Below are 13,412 nucleotides of genomic sequence, written 5' to 3' on the forward strand. Positions count from 1 at the left end.
GACATTTTTCCACCAACATAAATGTTATTTTTATATATATATATATATATATATTTTAATTTATTATTATTTATATATATAGTTGAACGTCAAAAAACATTATTTTTTGCACCAACCTAAATGTTCATTTATATATATATATATATATATATATATATGAACGTCAAGAAAATGACATGATGTTCGCGCCAACCTAAATGTTGCTTTTATATTATATATAGTTAAACGTCAAAAAACAACATTTTTGCACCAATCTAAATGTCCATTTTATATATATATATATATATATATATATATATATATATATAACAGGGTGACCCCCCCCCCAAAAAAAAAAACGGGCCCCAACTTTAACTAGGTCCCGTTACTTATTGTTTTGTTTGAATGAAATGAAACTTTGGTCATAACTAGTTTATTATATTCAAAACATCACAGCAAAACACTAAGGTCTTTGACCTTTTCTTCTCCGTTCTACAGCATACGTTCTAGATGGCCTCCATTTAGATTTTTTTTGGGGGGGGGGTCACCCTGTGTGTGTGTATATATATATATATATATATATATATATACACACGCGTATATAGTTGAACATCAAAAACCATTATTTTTGTGCCAATCTAAATGTCGTTTTTATACATATAGTTGAACGTCAAAAAACATTATTTTTTCACCAACCTAATACAAGTAAAATGCATTTATTTATGGTTCCTTCAAAGCGATACGCTTCAGGATATTTCCAAAGTCCCTTTTCACACACACATGCACATTATTATTTATTAATTGATTTGAAAATATATTCATTTCCGAACAAAACAGTGTATTTTGGAAACTTAAACTTACTTTTTAAAATATGACAATCTTAGCAGAACCCCTTTGAAATCTGTGATTATCCAAAGTGTTTTATCGTCTGTGTGTATTGCTACCCTAAGCTCTCCATTCATTGTGTCCATCCATTTGTAATCAATAAGATGATATTAGTGCCTCTCTCTCATGTGGGAACTATTTCTCTCCAAAATAAACTTAAAACAGCTTCCTTTTGTTTACCTTAGTGAACAACTTTCTCTCCATTGTTTTAACACCAACCCTATTTCCCTTTCTTACAATCATTGCCATTATCTTTCCACCAACACTATTTCCTATTATACCTGACACTGTATTGACTAGATTACTTAGATAAATACTTTTACAGTTTTAACAAAAGGGCTACAATAGCATTGCAGGGTTTTCATTAACACTGAACGTCCACTGAATGCCCAGATATAATATATTACGTATGAAAGATGCTGCTGTGGAATTTCCACACGTCCCGCTAGTAATAAATATTTAATTCATTTTTTGATTTTAACAGGCCTTGAAAGTTTGGATATGTCCATTTCTCACTGGGAAGATGGTCTGAATAAATTAGCATATTTAGACGAAGATGATGATCCTGCGGATTTGTTAGCCCTTCCAGTAAGTTACCAAAACCTTAATTTTTCTCGTTTTTTTTCTTTTCCTGTTTTTTTTCTTTTACTTTTGCTCCAAGCCACAACTTGCGTCCCTGCTCAATTCTAACTGCCATCAACTGTCGCAAACCCAAGACTGTCCGCAAACCATACTCAACTGACGCTCCTAAAACTTACTCTAAATTATATTGAGCTTCTTTGTCCCGATCATCGCCATACTTTGACCAACAATCCTACTTAAGCTTCCTTTTGTCTACCTTGGTGAACAACTTCCTATTTATGTCTTTCCACCAACCCTATTTCCTTTTGTTCAACTGATAAATTTTTTTTTTTTTTTTTTTTTTTTGTCATACTTTTTCCCTTTCTCCCCCACTTACTAACACTTTGGGGAGAGGGGGCGTGGATAGCATCACAGGACAACATCAATTAAAATAGATCATAGGCGACCCATGTCCTGAAGAATTAAAGATGCATCGAATAAAGAACAGGAATAACATTTAACAAAATTAAACAAACCAAAATTTTTTAAACATCGAAAGTTAGCAAAAAATTGTAAATATTTCTTTCAAAAAGTGAGAGTACTGAGTGATTAAAAAGAAAAAACAGAGAGAGAGAAAAAAAGAGAAAACGGAGAGGAGGAGAGAGAGATAAAAGAGGAAACAAGGAGTAGGAGAGAGAGATAAAAGAGAAAACAGGGAGGAGGAGGAGAGAGAGAAAAAGAAAGATGGTAAAGAGAATGTTGCTACTATTAATAATGCATGTCACGGAAGTATATTATTGTCCGATACACATATATACTAGCAAAAGTACCTGTCGTTGACTGGGTTCAAAAACAGCCTACAGAAAATGGACTCTGATTTATGAAAGTATGATAGGTTATGAAAAGGAAGGGTTGTAAAGCGATAGCTTCGAATTTAGGGGTATCAAAACCAAAGCAAAATATGATGAAAGTAAAAATAAAATAGATAAACCCCGTAATTTATTATACCATACCTGTTCACACTGAAATACTTTTCACAATATTCCGTGGATCTATATTAAAAAACCTTGTTAAACTTTGTGACATATTTCCATTCTATGGAGGTCAGGCGCGAACGAACACCCCATAATTTTATTATACCATATTTCTTCAAACTGAAACATAATTATCAAAGTATACTTACGCAGATAGATATGAAAAGTCTTTATTAAAGTTTGTGCCTATTTCTATTCTATGGAGGCCAGGTGCGAATGCAGACCCCACAATTTTATTATACCATGCCTATTTAAGTTAAAACATACTTATCAAAATATTATTATGTACATCTATATAAAAAACACTTGTAAAGATTTTTTTTTATTTTTAAATTTTTTATTTGTGGACCAGGCGCGTATGCAGACCCCACATTTTTAATGAATCATCATTATGCCAGATCAAACATACCCATTCCTGTGTCTCGATACATCTTCTATCATTATATGTGATCAGTTTTCTATAATAGTCAACCATATAGGAGCCTATTCATGACCAGACACACACACACACACAGACGTTCCGCTTTATATTATATATATATATATATATATATATAGGAGCGAACAGTTAATAAAACATGTTAAAAAAACACTTTGAAAATGAGTTAAAAACATATTTAATCTGAAAAGGAAACACTAGATAAGTGGATAGTCCTTAATCCACGGAGTTTCGAAAAAATACTTTCCTTCTCATCAGAGGGTAGGAATTAGCAAAATGTGGGATCGGATTTTGCATAGAAAAGTATTTGATGAAACAACAAATAAGTCAAAGATCTTACTTGATAACAAAAAAGTGAAGCAGAGGGAATATGGTGAAGAAAAAGGCGGTTACACATGAATGGATAGTCTGGTGAAAGATAAAAATTCCAGTGACGGTAAAATCCAAATGTATAACTCCAAGAAAGTTTTTATTTTATTTATTTATTTATTTATATATATATATATATTTGAATGCGTATTCAAATTTGTGGCTAATCAAATTTGTTTGGCATTATGTTAGCACATAAAGTCATATTTTTCATCTGAAAATATTTGAAAAATTTGTTTTCTGTGCGGTTTTGTTCCAATTCTGAGAAGTCAAATTTTCATGTCATTAATAATTTATGCATATGTACTAGATGGACATAACCTAGAAGGCGACATTGAGGGGTGCACGAGGAGGTAGCAGGAGATGTAATACAGATGACGAAAACAAAGGGAATTAGAGAAAACAGAAAAATGGCTAGTAGTTGGAAAGAAGAAGTAAGGAGAATGTGAAAATGGGGAGGAAAATTAAGTTGGAAGAGCAAAAATGAAAGTTAAAGACACAGAAGAGGAGATTTTTGCAAGAGAGAAGGAAAGGAAACGGGAAATGCTGATGATGATAAAGTAAAAACCAACAAAATTTGGGTCATAACCAATATTTTCAGGGATGTGAGTTCACCGATTTAAAACAATACACATGAAAAAATTGAAATGGCTTAAAATATTTCAATATTGGTACATATAGAAATAGCTCGATAAACTAAGAATCTTTTTAACTTTTTTAAATCCAATTAAAATTAAAGGAGTTATGACTATTTTTGTGCCTCATCTGTTTGGATATTTTTTCCTCTTTAAGACCACATGCGTTTTGTTAGTATATTCCAATACATGTATATATATTTGAATGCATTCATTGCAACTCTTAAAAGTGACCGTAAACTAATGCTAAAATCATGGTCACACCTTGACCAACAATCCCACTTCAGCTTCGTTTTGTCTACCTTGGTGAACAACTTCCTATCCATTGTCTTTCCATCAACCCTATTTCCTATACTTTACGATTCTTCGTATTTTTTTATGTCCAGTGAAAATCAAAATAAATACTACAAAATGATATAAATATTATTTAGTAGCAGTTCAGCCTGGCTTTGCTCGGGCTGTATGTACTGTTCATAACTTGCCCTACATGTGAATATACTTTATGTAAGATTTCAAATGTTTAGACCAAAATTTGCAGAGGTCAATTTTTTAACTTTGACCCCTTAACATTTATTATTTTGGTCTCAAATCAAAATACAAATTTTTATCCATGTCCAAGTTACCTACATCTAAAATTTCAAGTTTTTAGACCCCAAATTGGTGGAAGAATTTGGTAGAATCTGCAAAAGTCAACTCTTTCAACTTTAACCTTTTGGCAGCCAAATTTTCTCCCCAAAACTGATTAAAATGCTTGGCGCATGTCTGAATACCCGTTATGTATAATTTTCAAATGTTTAGACCCAAAATTAGCTGAATAGTTTGCTAAAGACTGCAAAGATCAAATCTTTTGAACTTTGACCCTTTGACAGTTCAAATTTTCAACCCAAACCGATTAAAAAGCTTGCTCTATCTCTGAATACCCTTTATGTAAAATTTCAAATGTTTAGACTAGAAATTGGCTGAGTAATTTGGTAGAGACCGCAGAAATCAAATTTTTTTTACCTTTGATCCCAATTTTGAACCCTTAGCATTTATTTTCTGCGGCTCAAATCAAATTATAAAGTTTGATCCATGTCGAAGTAACTTACATTTAAAATATCAAGTGTTTAGACCCAAAGTTAGTGGAGGAGTTTGGTAGAGTTTCTCAAAGGTCAAAATCGTTGAATTTTGACCTCTTGACAAGAAAAAAGAAATTTCTGGCTGAATACGGATTACAAAGATTTTCCCAAATCTCAATACTCCTTATGTCAAATCTCCAGTCTGTAGACCGAAAATTGACAGAGTAGTTTGGTAGGGAAGTGTACACAGACCCCCCCCACACACACACAGACATTATAAAAGTATAGATATATAGATTAAATTTATTAATAAAATACTATTAAAATATTAAAAATAAAATCGAAATACGTTGTTCTAAAACCATGAAACTACTTGATGTTTTCCATATAATAACATTGGGTAGTTTAGTGATGAAGGGATGTAACTCTTGCATCCACATAACTTGAAATTTAAAAGTAAAACGGACACAGCGTAGACCAATCTAGAGTGGGGAAAATAACATTTTATTGCATTTGAATATAAGTGATTCAGGGAATGTAAATATGGTTGTCGACAGACATATTGTTCTGTATGTAAATGAAAATGAATTTTCTTATTATCAATTAAGTTTTTTAGTTATATTGTTTATGTATCAAATTTTATTTTGAAACCTTGAATTTTGTCTGGAGAAGGCCTTGAAAAACTTTGAAAAACCTTGAAAATAGATGTTGAACATCTGTACAAACCTTCTTGTAATTGTATTTATTGAGATGAGTAATTTGTAATTATTTATCCATTTATTTATTGCGGACTATTATCCTCCTCTTTTAGTTGCTGTTTTACATTTCGTCAGGTGATTAACCCCGATGGGATAGGAACGCCAAATCTTCTAACTGCATCCTCAGCAATTTTCCTCTACCAAATATGATTTAATTTTCCTGAGGAGACCCTTGTGCCATACCCTGTCAAAAGCCTTAGATATATCTAGAGCTACTGCTCTGCCCTCCCCCGCTTTATCCAGTGAATGGTATATACGTTCAGAGATTACAGTGAGAATGTCAGCTGTGGAACGGGCTTGTCTAAATCCAGATTGTTGGTCAGTCAGAAGTTTAGCGTCTGTAAGGTGCCGGACTAGATCATGGTTAATTATGGTCTCAAATAGTTTGGCGAAAAGTGAGAGGAGGCTAATGGGGCGATAATTTGATGGGTCAGTTTTTTCGCCAGAGTTCTTGAATATTTGAAGAATTTGAAGCGTGAAACTTTTGCAAAAATGAATGGATTTGGCATTAAATGACCTGAAAAATGGTTTTGCTGAAAAAAAAAAAAAAAAAAAAAAAAACTCCCAAAAAACAATGTTAAAATAGATGTAAACATGATTTTTGGTTTGCATAAACAAATAACTAGATTGGGGGTTACATCAGCTGTTGGTCTTAAACACGTAATGAGGCACGTGATGAGATGTAGATTTGGGGAGATTCTAGTTGGTCGTTAGCTGGACATCAGAGAGAACGGACGGCTCAAAAAGCTGAGTTGGTCTCTCGATGACGTGGGGAGCAGCGTCATCTCAGGCAGCCAAGATGTAAAAACGTGTAATCTTTGGAGATGCTGGCCGGATCAATGAAGTATAAAAACTTTTACAGATCAGATTCGGCATTAAATAACTTGAAACATGTTGATATGCCATAGAACAAAGCCATCAAACCGAATACTATATATATATATATATAATTGATGAATCGCACAGGTAAGAAATTCATTTTTATACTATGAAAAGGTTAGTAATTTCAATTAAGAATAGGAAATTGGATAAAAATTTTTTGTAACATGTCTTCTTCCTAAGATTAAGGGTGGTGGTGTTTGATAAACACTGCTGGGGAGCCATGAAGTAATATACTGTTTTGTTTTTAAATCCCCGAAACAGTGTTTCATGGTAAACAACTGATGATCCCTTGAAAAATAAAAAAATTGGTATTATAGTAAATTCGAGAGTTGATGCAGTGATTGCAGGTGATTAAATGACTTACTGACTAAGTGTTTTTTTTTTTGTTTTTTTTTAATGAATGATAAAAAGTAATTTTTTTGTAGTTTCAAATGTTAAAAAACTTCAAAGACTATATATATACTAGCAGGCAGCCCGCTGTTGCCTAGTCATACAATATGCTTAAACATGATATTTTAATTTATGCAGATTGTGTATGTATTATTATAGAATCTATCTTGATTATTATATTAATAATAATAATGAGATTCTATAATAATAGATACTATTAATTATTATTATTAATGGCTGACATACTTTTCAACCATAACAATAGTTTTTTTTTGTTTTTTTACTAAAAACGTGATAGCACTTGTTCTACTCGTAATTCTTGGATTTTTTTTTTTTTTTTTTTTTACACAGTGGTCACCACTTATCAAGGCCCGGAAGCCACTCAGGGATAAGGGTTATTGCAAGTACATTACGTTAGTGTGGAGATTTGATGAAGTGTTTACTTAAGGGGGCGGTTCATTTTCATGTTGAGGTTTTGGGATTTGTGGAACAGGTCGGCATACTTGGTTAGAGCAGTACAGAGAGGGAAAGTAAGAGAGAAAAAGACAGGAAATTTTTTTTTTTTTTTGTAGCACACGAAAAGGTAAAGCCGTAACAATTACCCACTAGTATGGCATCGAGAGGCCCCACCAGAGACTACTGCATGGTCCAGATCCACTCACCAAATGGCAATACAGCAGTCCCAGTACTTTGCGCCTGTTGATAGGACAGCCTCCTTAGTGGTTAATCCAAGGTTCGGGTCCCTGACTATCAGGCGGATAACGTCAGTTCAGACAAAACGTTTACCTCCAGCACCCTTACTAGTGATATGGCCACAAGGACAGACATAGAGACAGAAAAATTTCTGACATCTCAGACTACTGTTCACCAAGTACTACCGACCTTATATATATATATATATTACTATTTACAACATGACAATTAAGTACGTAATATTGTTTTTGCTTAAAACAATATATTTAAAAAACAAATGCATCTGTTAACTCTATCTTATTTAAGTAAAAAAAAAAAAAAAATGTGCTAACAAATAAAACTTTAAAAAAAAAAGAAAAAGTATTTAAATGGCTCCAGACCGAGCAATACTGATCGTTATAATGTTTTCTTTATTTTTTTTCTTTATTTTTTTTTTTTTTTTTAGGATTCTGAGACAAGCGCCCTACAGCACCAGTTGGAGCACCTGTTGGAGTTGGCCTACCGTATGCAGGATGACTTTGAGAGATCTTGTGAGCGACAAGCTGACCAGGCGGCACTGGACTCTGCTCTGGCTGCCTTTGCTGAGATTGACCTCATCCGGGTAGAAAAACAACACAGCATGGACGTGGAGTCGTCGGAGGACCAGGAGTCTTTCGTCTCTGCCACCGACGTAAGTGATCATTGGAAGGATATGTTCTAGATAATTTTTAAGTAGTGCTGTCATCTTATTCTTACTAACATGGCTACCTGGCATTGCCTGGGAGAGATATACAACAATATATATATATATACAGGGTGACCCCCCCAAAAAAAGAAGCTAAATGGAGGCCATCTAGAGCATATGCTGTAGAACAGAGAAAAAAAGGCCAAATACCCTAGTGTTTTGATGTGATGTTTTGAATATAATAAACTAGTCATGACCAAAGTTTCATTTCATTCTGACAAAACAGTAAGAAACGGGGCCTAATTAGAGTTGGGGCAAAATAGTAATTCTTGAAGCGAAAGGAAAAATATCTTTAATCCAATTTTAATTTTTAACTAGTGCTGTATTACCCAAGTGTGAATTATAGTATAAAAAAATTTTTCAGTTAAAAATCAAAGAATAAAGTTGTATTCAGTAATATCCACAATGAAGAGAACGCCATCCCAGGCATTATCATAAAATCCAAAAGATCAATAACTCTGAAGAAATTGTACTCTGTAAGGTCCAAATATTATCACCAATGCAACTCGATGGGTGAATGAATTAAAAAAAAAATAATAATAATAATAATAAAAAAAAAATAAAATAAAATGAAAGTTTGCAGAATATCATGAAAATATCCAATGTTTGTAGGGTATCAATTTATAAACATTATTATCAACTTTTATACAAATATGACTTCTTTCATAATTTGTAGTTGTTAATTTATGTGCTAACCAGCAAAATTATAGCTTGCCTATGAATATTGTTTTGCTGACTTCATTTCCCTTGGGATAGAAAACATTCTTTGAAACTCCATGGAATAAGGAAAATTTTCCCTTAACTTGTATTCCTTGTTGAGTAATAAATAGTTGGAATTTTAATTTACAGGATTTAAATTGATTTTCTTATATATTATTTTAATTAATAACAATTTTTAATTATTTATTTAATGACAATTTTTAATTATTTATTTTAATTAATGACAATTTTTAATTATTTATTTTAATTAATGACAATTTTTAATTATTTATTTTAATTAATGACAATTTTTAATTATTTATTTTAATTAATGACAATTTTTAATTATTTTAATTAATGACAATTTTTAATTATTTATTTTAATTAATGACAATTTTTAATTATTTATTTTAATTAATGACAATTTTTAATTTATTTTAATTAATGACAATTTTTAATTATTTATTTTAATTAATGACAATTTTTAATTATTTATTTTAATTAACGACAATTTTTAATCATTTATTTTAATTAATGACAATTTTTAATCATTTATTTTAATTAATGACAATTTTCAATTATTTATTTTAATCAACAATTTTCCATTATTTTAATTAACAATTTTCCATTATTTTAATTAACAATTTTTAATTATTTATTTTAATTAATAACAATTAAAAATGTGCTTGTTTTTGCATTAAATACTAATCCTTAAGTGTCTATTGAATATATACCATAATACATAATTCACTGCACCTTATAACAAAAGTTCAGCGAAAAAAAAAGCAGAGTGCAATATGTATATACAGGATGTCTCAAAATGATCTAATAAAAAAAATTAAATAACAATTAAATAAAAAATTTTTTTTTTTTTTAATGTACGCAAAATGCTATTTTATTTCACGCAGTCTTAAATATTAAATGATCCAAATGTTTCCTATCATTGCTAAAACACGATTGTAGACATTCACGTAAGTTTTCAATAAACTCAGTGGGCCATTTGGGTGGAATAGCAGCCATTTCAGAAGCTCGTTTTAATTCTTAAAGACATCGAGGGTGGCTGAATGCTTTTAACTTCAAGAAAAAAATATCGCAGGAGTTTAGATCAGGTGATCTTGCACGCCAATCCATATCACCACAACAGCCCTATTCAAATTTAGAAGGGTGTTTTATAATTTTAAGATGTATAAATACAGATATGAATGAATTTGGACCTAACTAAAATAAAATGGCATTCTACGTACAGTTTAAAAACTAAAATATATTTTCTTTATTTAATTGTTATTTATTTATTTATTTTTTTTAACTACAAATGTGTCAGATCATTTTGGGGCACCCTATATATATATATATATATATATATATATATATATATAAAAATAAAAGTTACAATAAGTTTACTAAGGTAATCAAAATGGTAAACTTAAAATATATTATAAATATTAAAGAGTTAATATTTATAAGTAAAATAAGGAACTCTGCCTTTTGGATGATTTTGGACCATTTGGAATTTACCCATTGGATTGAAATTTTAAATTCGACCGTTTTAGATTTTACCATTTTTGGATTTTTACCCTTCACCGGACTATCCATTCATGTGAAATCTTTTTATTATTTTTCTTTTGCCTCCTGTTCCCCTTAACTCACCCTTTTTTTAACCAAGTAAGATCTTTGACTTACTTGTAGTTTCATTAAATACTTTTATATGCAAAATCCGATCCTGCATTTTGCTAATTCCTGCCCTCTGATGAGAAGGAGAGTATTTCTTCGAAACTCCGCGGATTAAGGACTATCCACTTATCTTGTGCTTCCTTTTTTTAAAATTAAATATGTTTTTAACTCTTTTTCAAGATGTGTTTTAACATATTTTATTAATCATTTGTTCATATATATATATATATATATATATATATATATTAAAAACTGAATGAATTACAGTACCATACTTTGAAGTAATGGTGCCAACTAGCTAAAAGTGCTCTTTTGGCAACCACGCATATAAAGAGCACTTTTTTTAGTTCGTGCAATTACCCCGAAGTACGGTAATTCATTGATCAATCAAAAATTCAAACAAGGAATTATAATAAAAAAGAATCAAAAGAAAAGTTTTAAATTGATTTTCTTATATATATATATATAATAAACTAAACTTAGTCCATTGGCTAGAATGAGTGCTTTATGCCAAATTTATGGTTGAATACAATAAAATTTGTGCTTATTTTTTGTATTAAATACCAATTCTTAACTGTGCTTCGAATGGATACCATAGTACTTAGTTTGCTGCACCTTATCGTAACAAAAGTATATTGAAAATTTCTTCCAGATCGACCGAGTAGTTTCCAAGAAAAATGTGACACAAAGTTAAACATAATATAGATAATTTTATTTCATTTGTTTTATTTCATGATGTGAAAGTATCTTGTGTAGTTTCTGACTTATTTTATTTCCAGATGGCAGATTTGTCTGATCTTGAAACGTACCGTGAGTTATTCAAACGGCTTCCATTGTACGAAGGGGCATTACAAGAACACAAGCACAACGGTGTTACATGTCGGACGATGAGGTAAGCTTCAGAATTTAATGATGACCTTAGATCTGATGACCTCAGAGGAAGTTTAAATCTGGATAGTGTGTGTGTGAATATGTAGATGCAGAGGACCGGCCTGTAATAGGTTTTTTATTTTATTTATTTATTTTTTTTACTCGCGTTCACCCCCTAACAAGGCATATTGCCACTTAGATGTAAGGCGCTATTATTTGGGACCATGCCTAGGAAAGATTAACAAGATGTTGGTTTACATTACATTTAAACTTCTGCATATCAGTGCAGTCAGGGAAGCAAGTAGCAGGAAAAGAATTCCAAAGTTTAGCTGTTCGGGGGGGGGGGGACTATGAGAGTAGAAAATTTTCTTGCATTTAAAGAGCTCCACAGTGGAGAGGTGTGATTTTGTTGCTAAGCAGGTTTGCCGGGAATATGTACTTTCTGACATTTACGGCCTTCAACAGTGAAGGGGTGTGATTTTGTTGCTAAGCAGGTTTGCCGGGAATATGTACTTTCTGACATTTACGGCCTTCAACAGTGAAGGGGTGTGATTTTGTTGCTAAGCGGGTTTGTCGGGAATATGTATGTCGAGAGGGCACAAATGCAACAAGTTCACCAGAGCACGTATTCGTAAAACAGGCACAGTGATGCAACATTGTGGCGATGGGACAGGGGTTGGAGCTTAGTTGATAAAGTGGAACCTATTAGATTGAAAACTCTTTTTTTGGACCCTATCCAAGAGGGAGGGGCTAGTGGTAGATGCACCAGGCCAGATGTGGCAACAATACTCCATGCATGGGCTAATGGTAACCTTGTACATGTTTTTTGTTTTTTTACATGGATGTCACCACTTATCAAGGCTCGGAAGCCACTCGGGGATAAGAGTTATTGCATGTACAGTAATCAATGGGATAGTATCGTTAGTATTGGAGATTTTATAAAGTGTCTTACTTAAAGGGGGGGCGGTTCATCAGGAATTTGTTTATGTTGGACTTGAAGACATCCAGGTTGTAGTCAGGTGGGAAACAGGCAAACGGAAGAGAGTTCCACAGGCATACACTTCTAAGAAAGAAGCTTTGTTCATGGAATCTACGTTTTGATTTAGGCACAGATAAAGAGTGGGGTAAATTATTGACAGTGGTTTCAGCTAGACAGGTGTTTATCATGAAAGATTGGTGAGAGGGGACGAGAGATTGGAGCTCAGACAAGCACTTGCCATAGAACTAACGATAAAACAGACGAGCTCGCAACGTATAGGTATAGAATACTCTTAGGTATTAATAGTCTTCTAGCTCAATAGAGGGAATATCTACCTTTGCAGCAGCCTTCGCAGTGTCCTCAGCATATTTGTTCCAGTTCATATTGCCCGTGAATGTTAAGCCAAGGAGTTTGAAGGAAGAATTCTCAAGTAAGGTGTTATCTGTCATGGATATCAGTAGTTGTAGAGACGTCTTGTAATTGTTAAAGTAAGAGCAGCTGACTACAATATGGTTGTCTTCAAAAACAACTTCATGGCTGGGAAGAGGTGAAAGTCAGAGGGTGCAAGGTCAGGAGAGTAGGGAGAATGGGGAGGATTTCATAACCACACACCCGTGCTTCTGATCTGGCGACATGCGAGTTAGCATTGAGAGAGTTGTTTTCCATGATGGTGTTACACACACACCCAGGGCCAAACTGACATCCACGGAAGGTGTTTTCTATGTTTTTTTTTTCTAGTTCTTTATTTTATACTTGTGAACCTTTTTAAATCGCCATATGAGAAAC

The 13,412-nt window shown here is 32.4% G+C and overlaps 1 protein-coding gene across 1 annotated transcript in view; it reads left to right on the plus strand.

Moving 5' to 3' along the window:
* The window catches only part of LOC145268828 (mitoguardin-like), a 58,479-nt gene that overhangs the window by 9,860 nt on the left and 35,207 nt on the right, over positions 1–13,412 (plus strand). The window contains exons 4-6 of the mRNA XM_080124478.1: positions 1,349–1,452; positions 8,129–8,353; positions 11,557–11,669. Coding sequence (XP_079980604.1) covers positions 1,349–1,452; positions 8,129–8,353; positions 11,557–11,669 — 442 coding nt within the window. The remainder of the gene's footprint in view (positions 1–1,348; positions 1,453–8,128; positions 8,354–11,556; positions 11,670–13,412) is intronic.

Source organism: Euprymna scolopes, chromosome 44 (assembly GCF_053919585.1).
Source record: "Euprymna scolopes isolate OS-2025 chromosome 44, ASM5391958v1, whole genome shotgun sequence".
NCBI lineage: Eukaryota > Metazoa > Mollusca > Cephalopoda > Sepiida > Sepiolidae > Euprymna > Euprymna scolopes.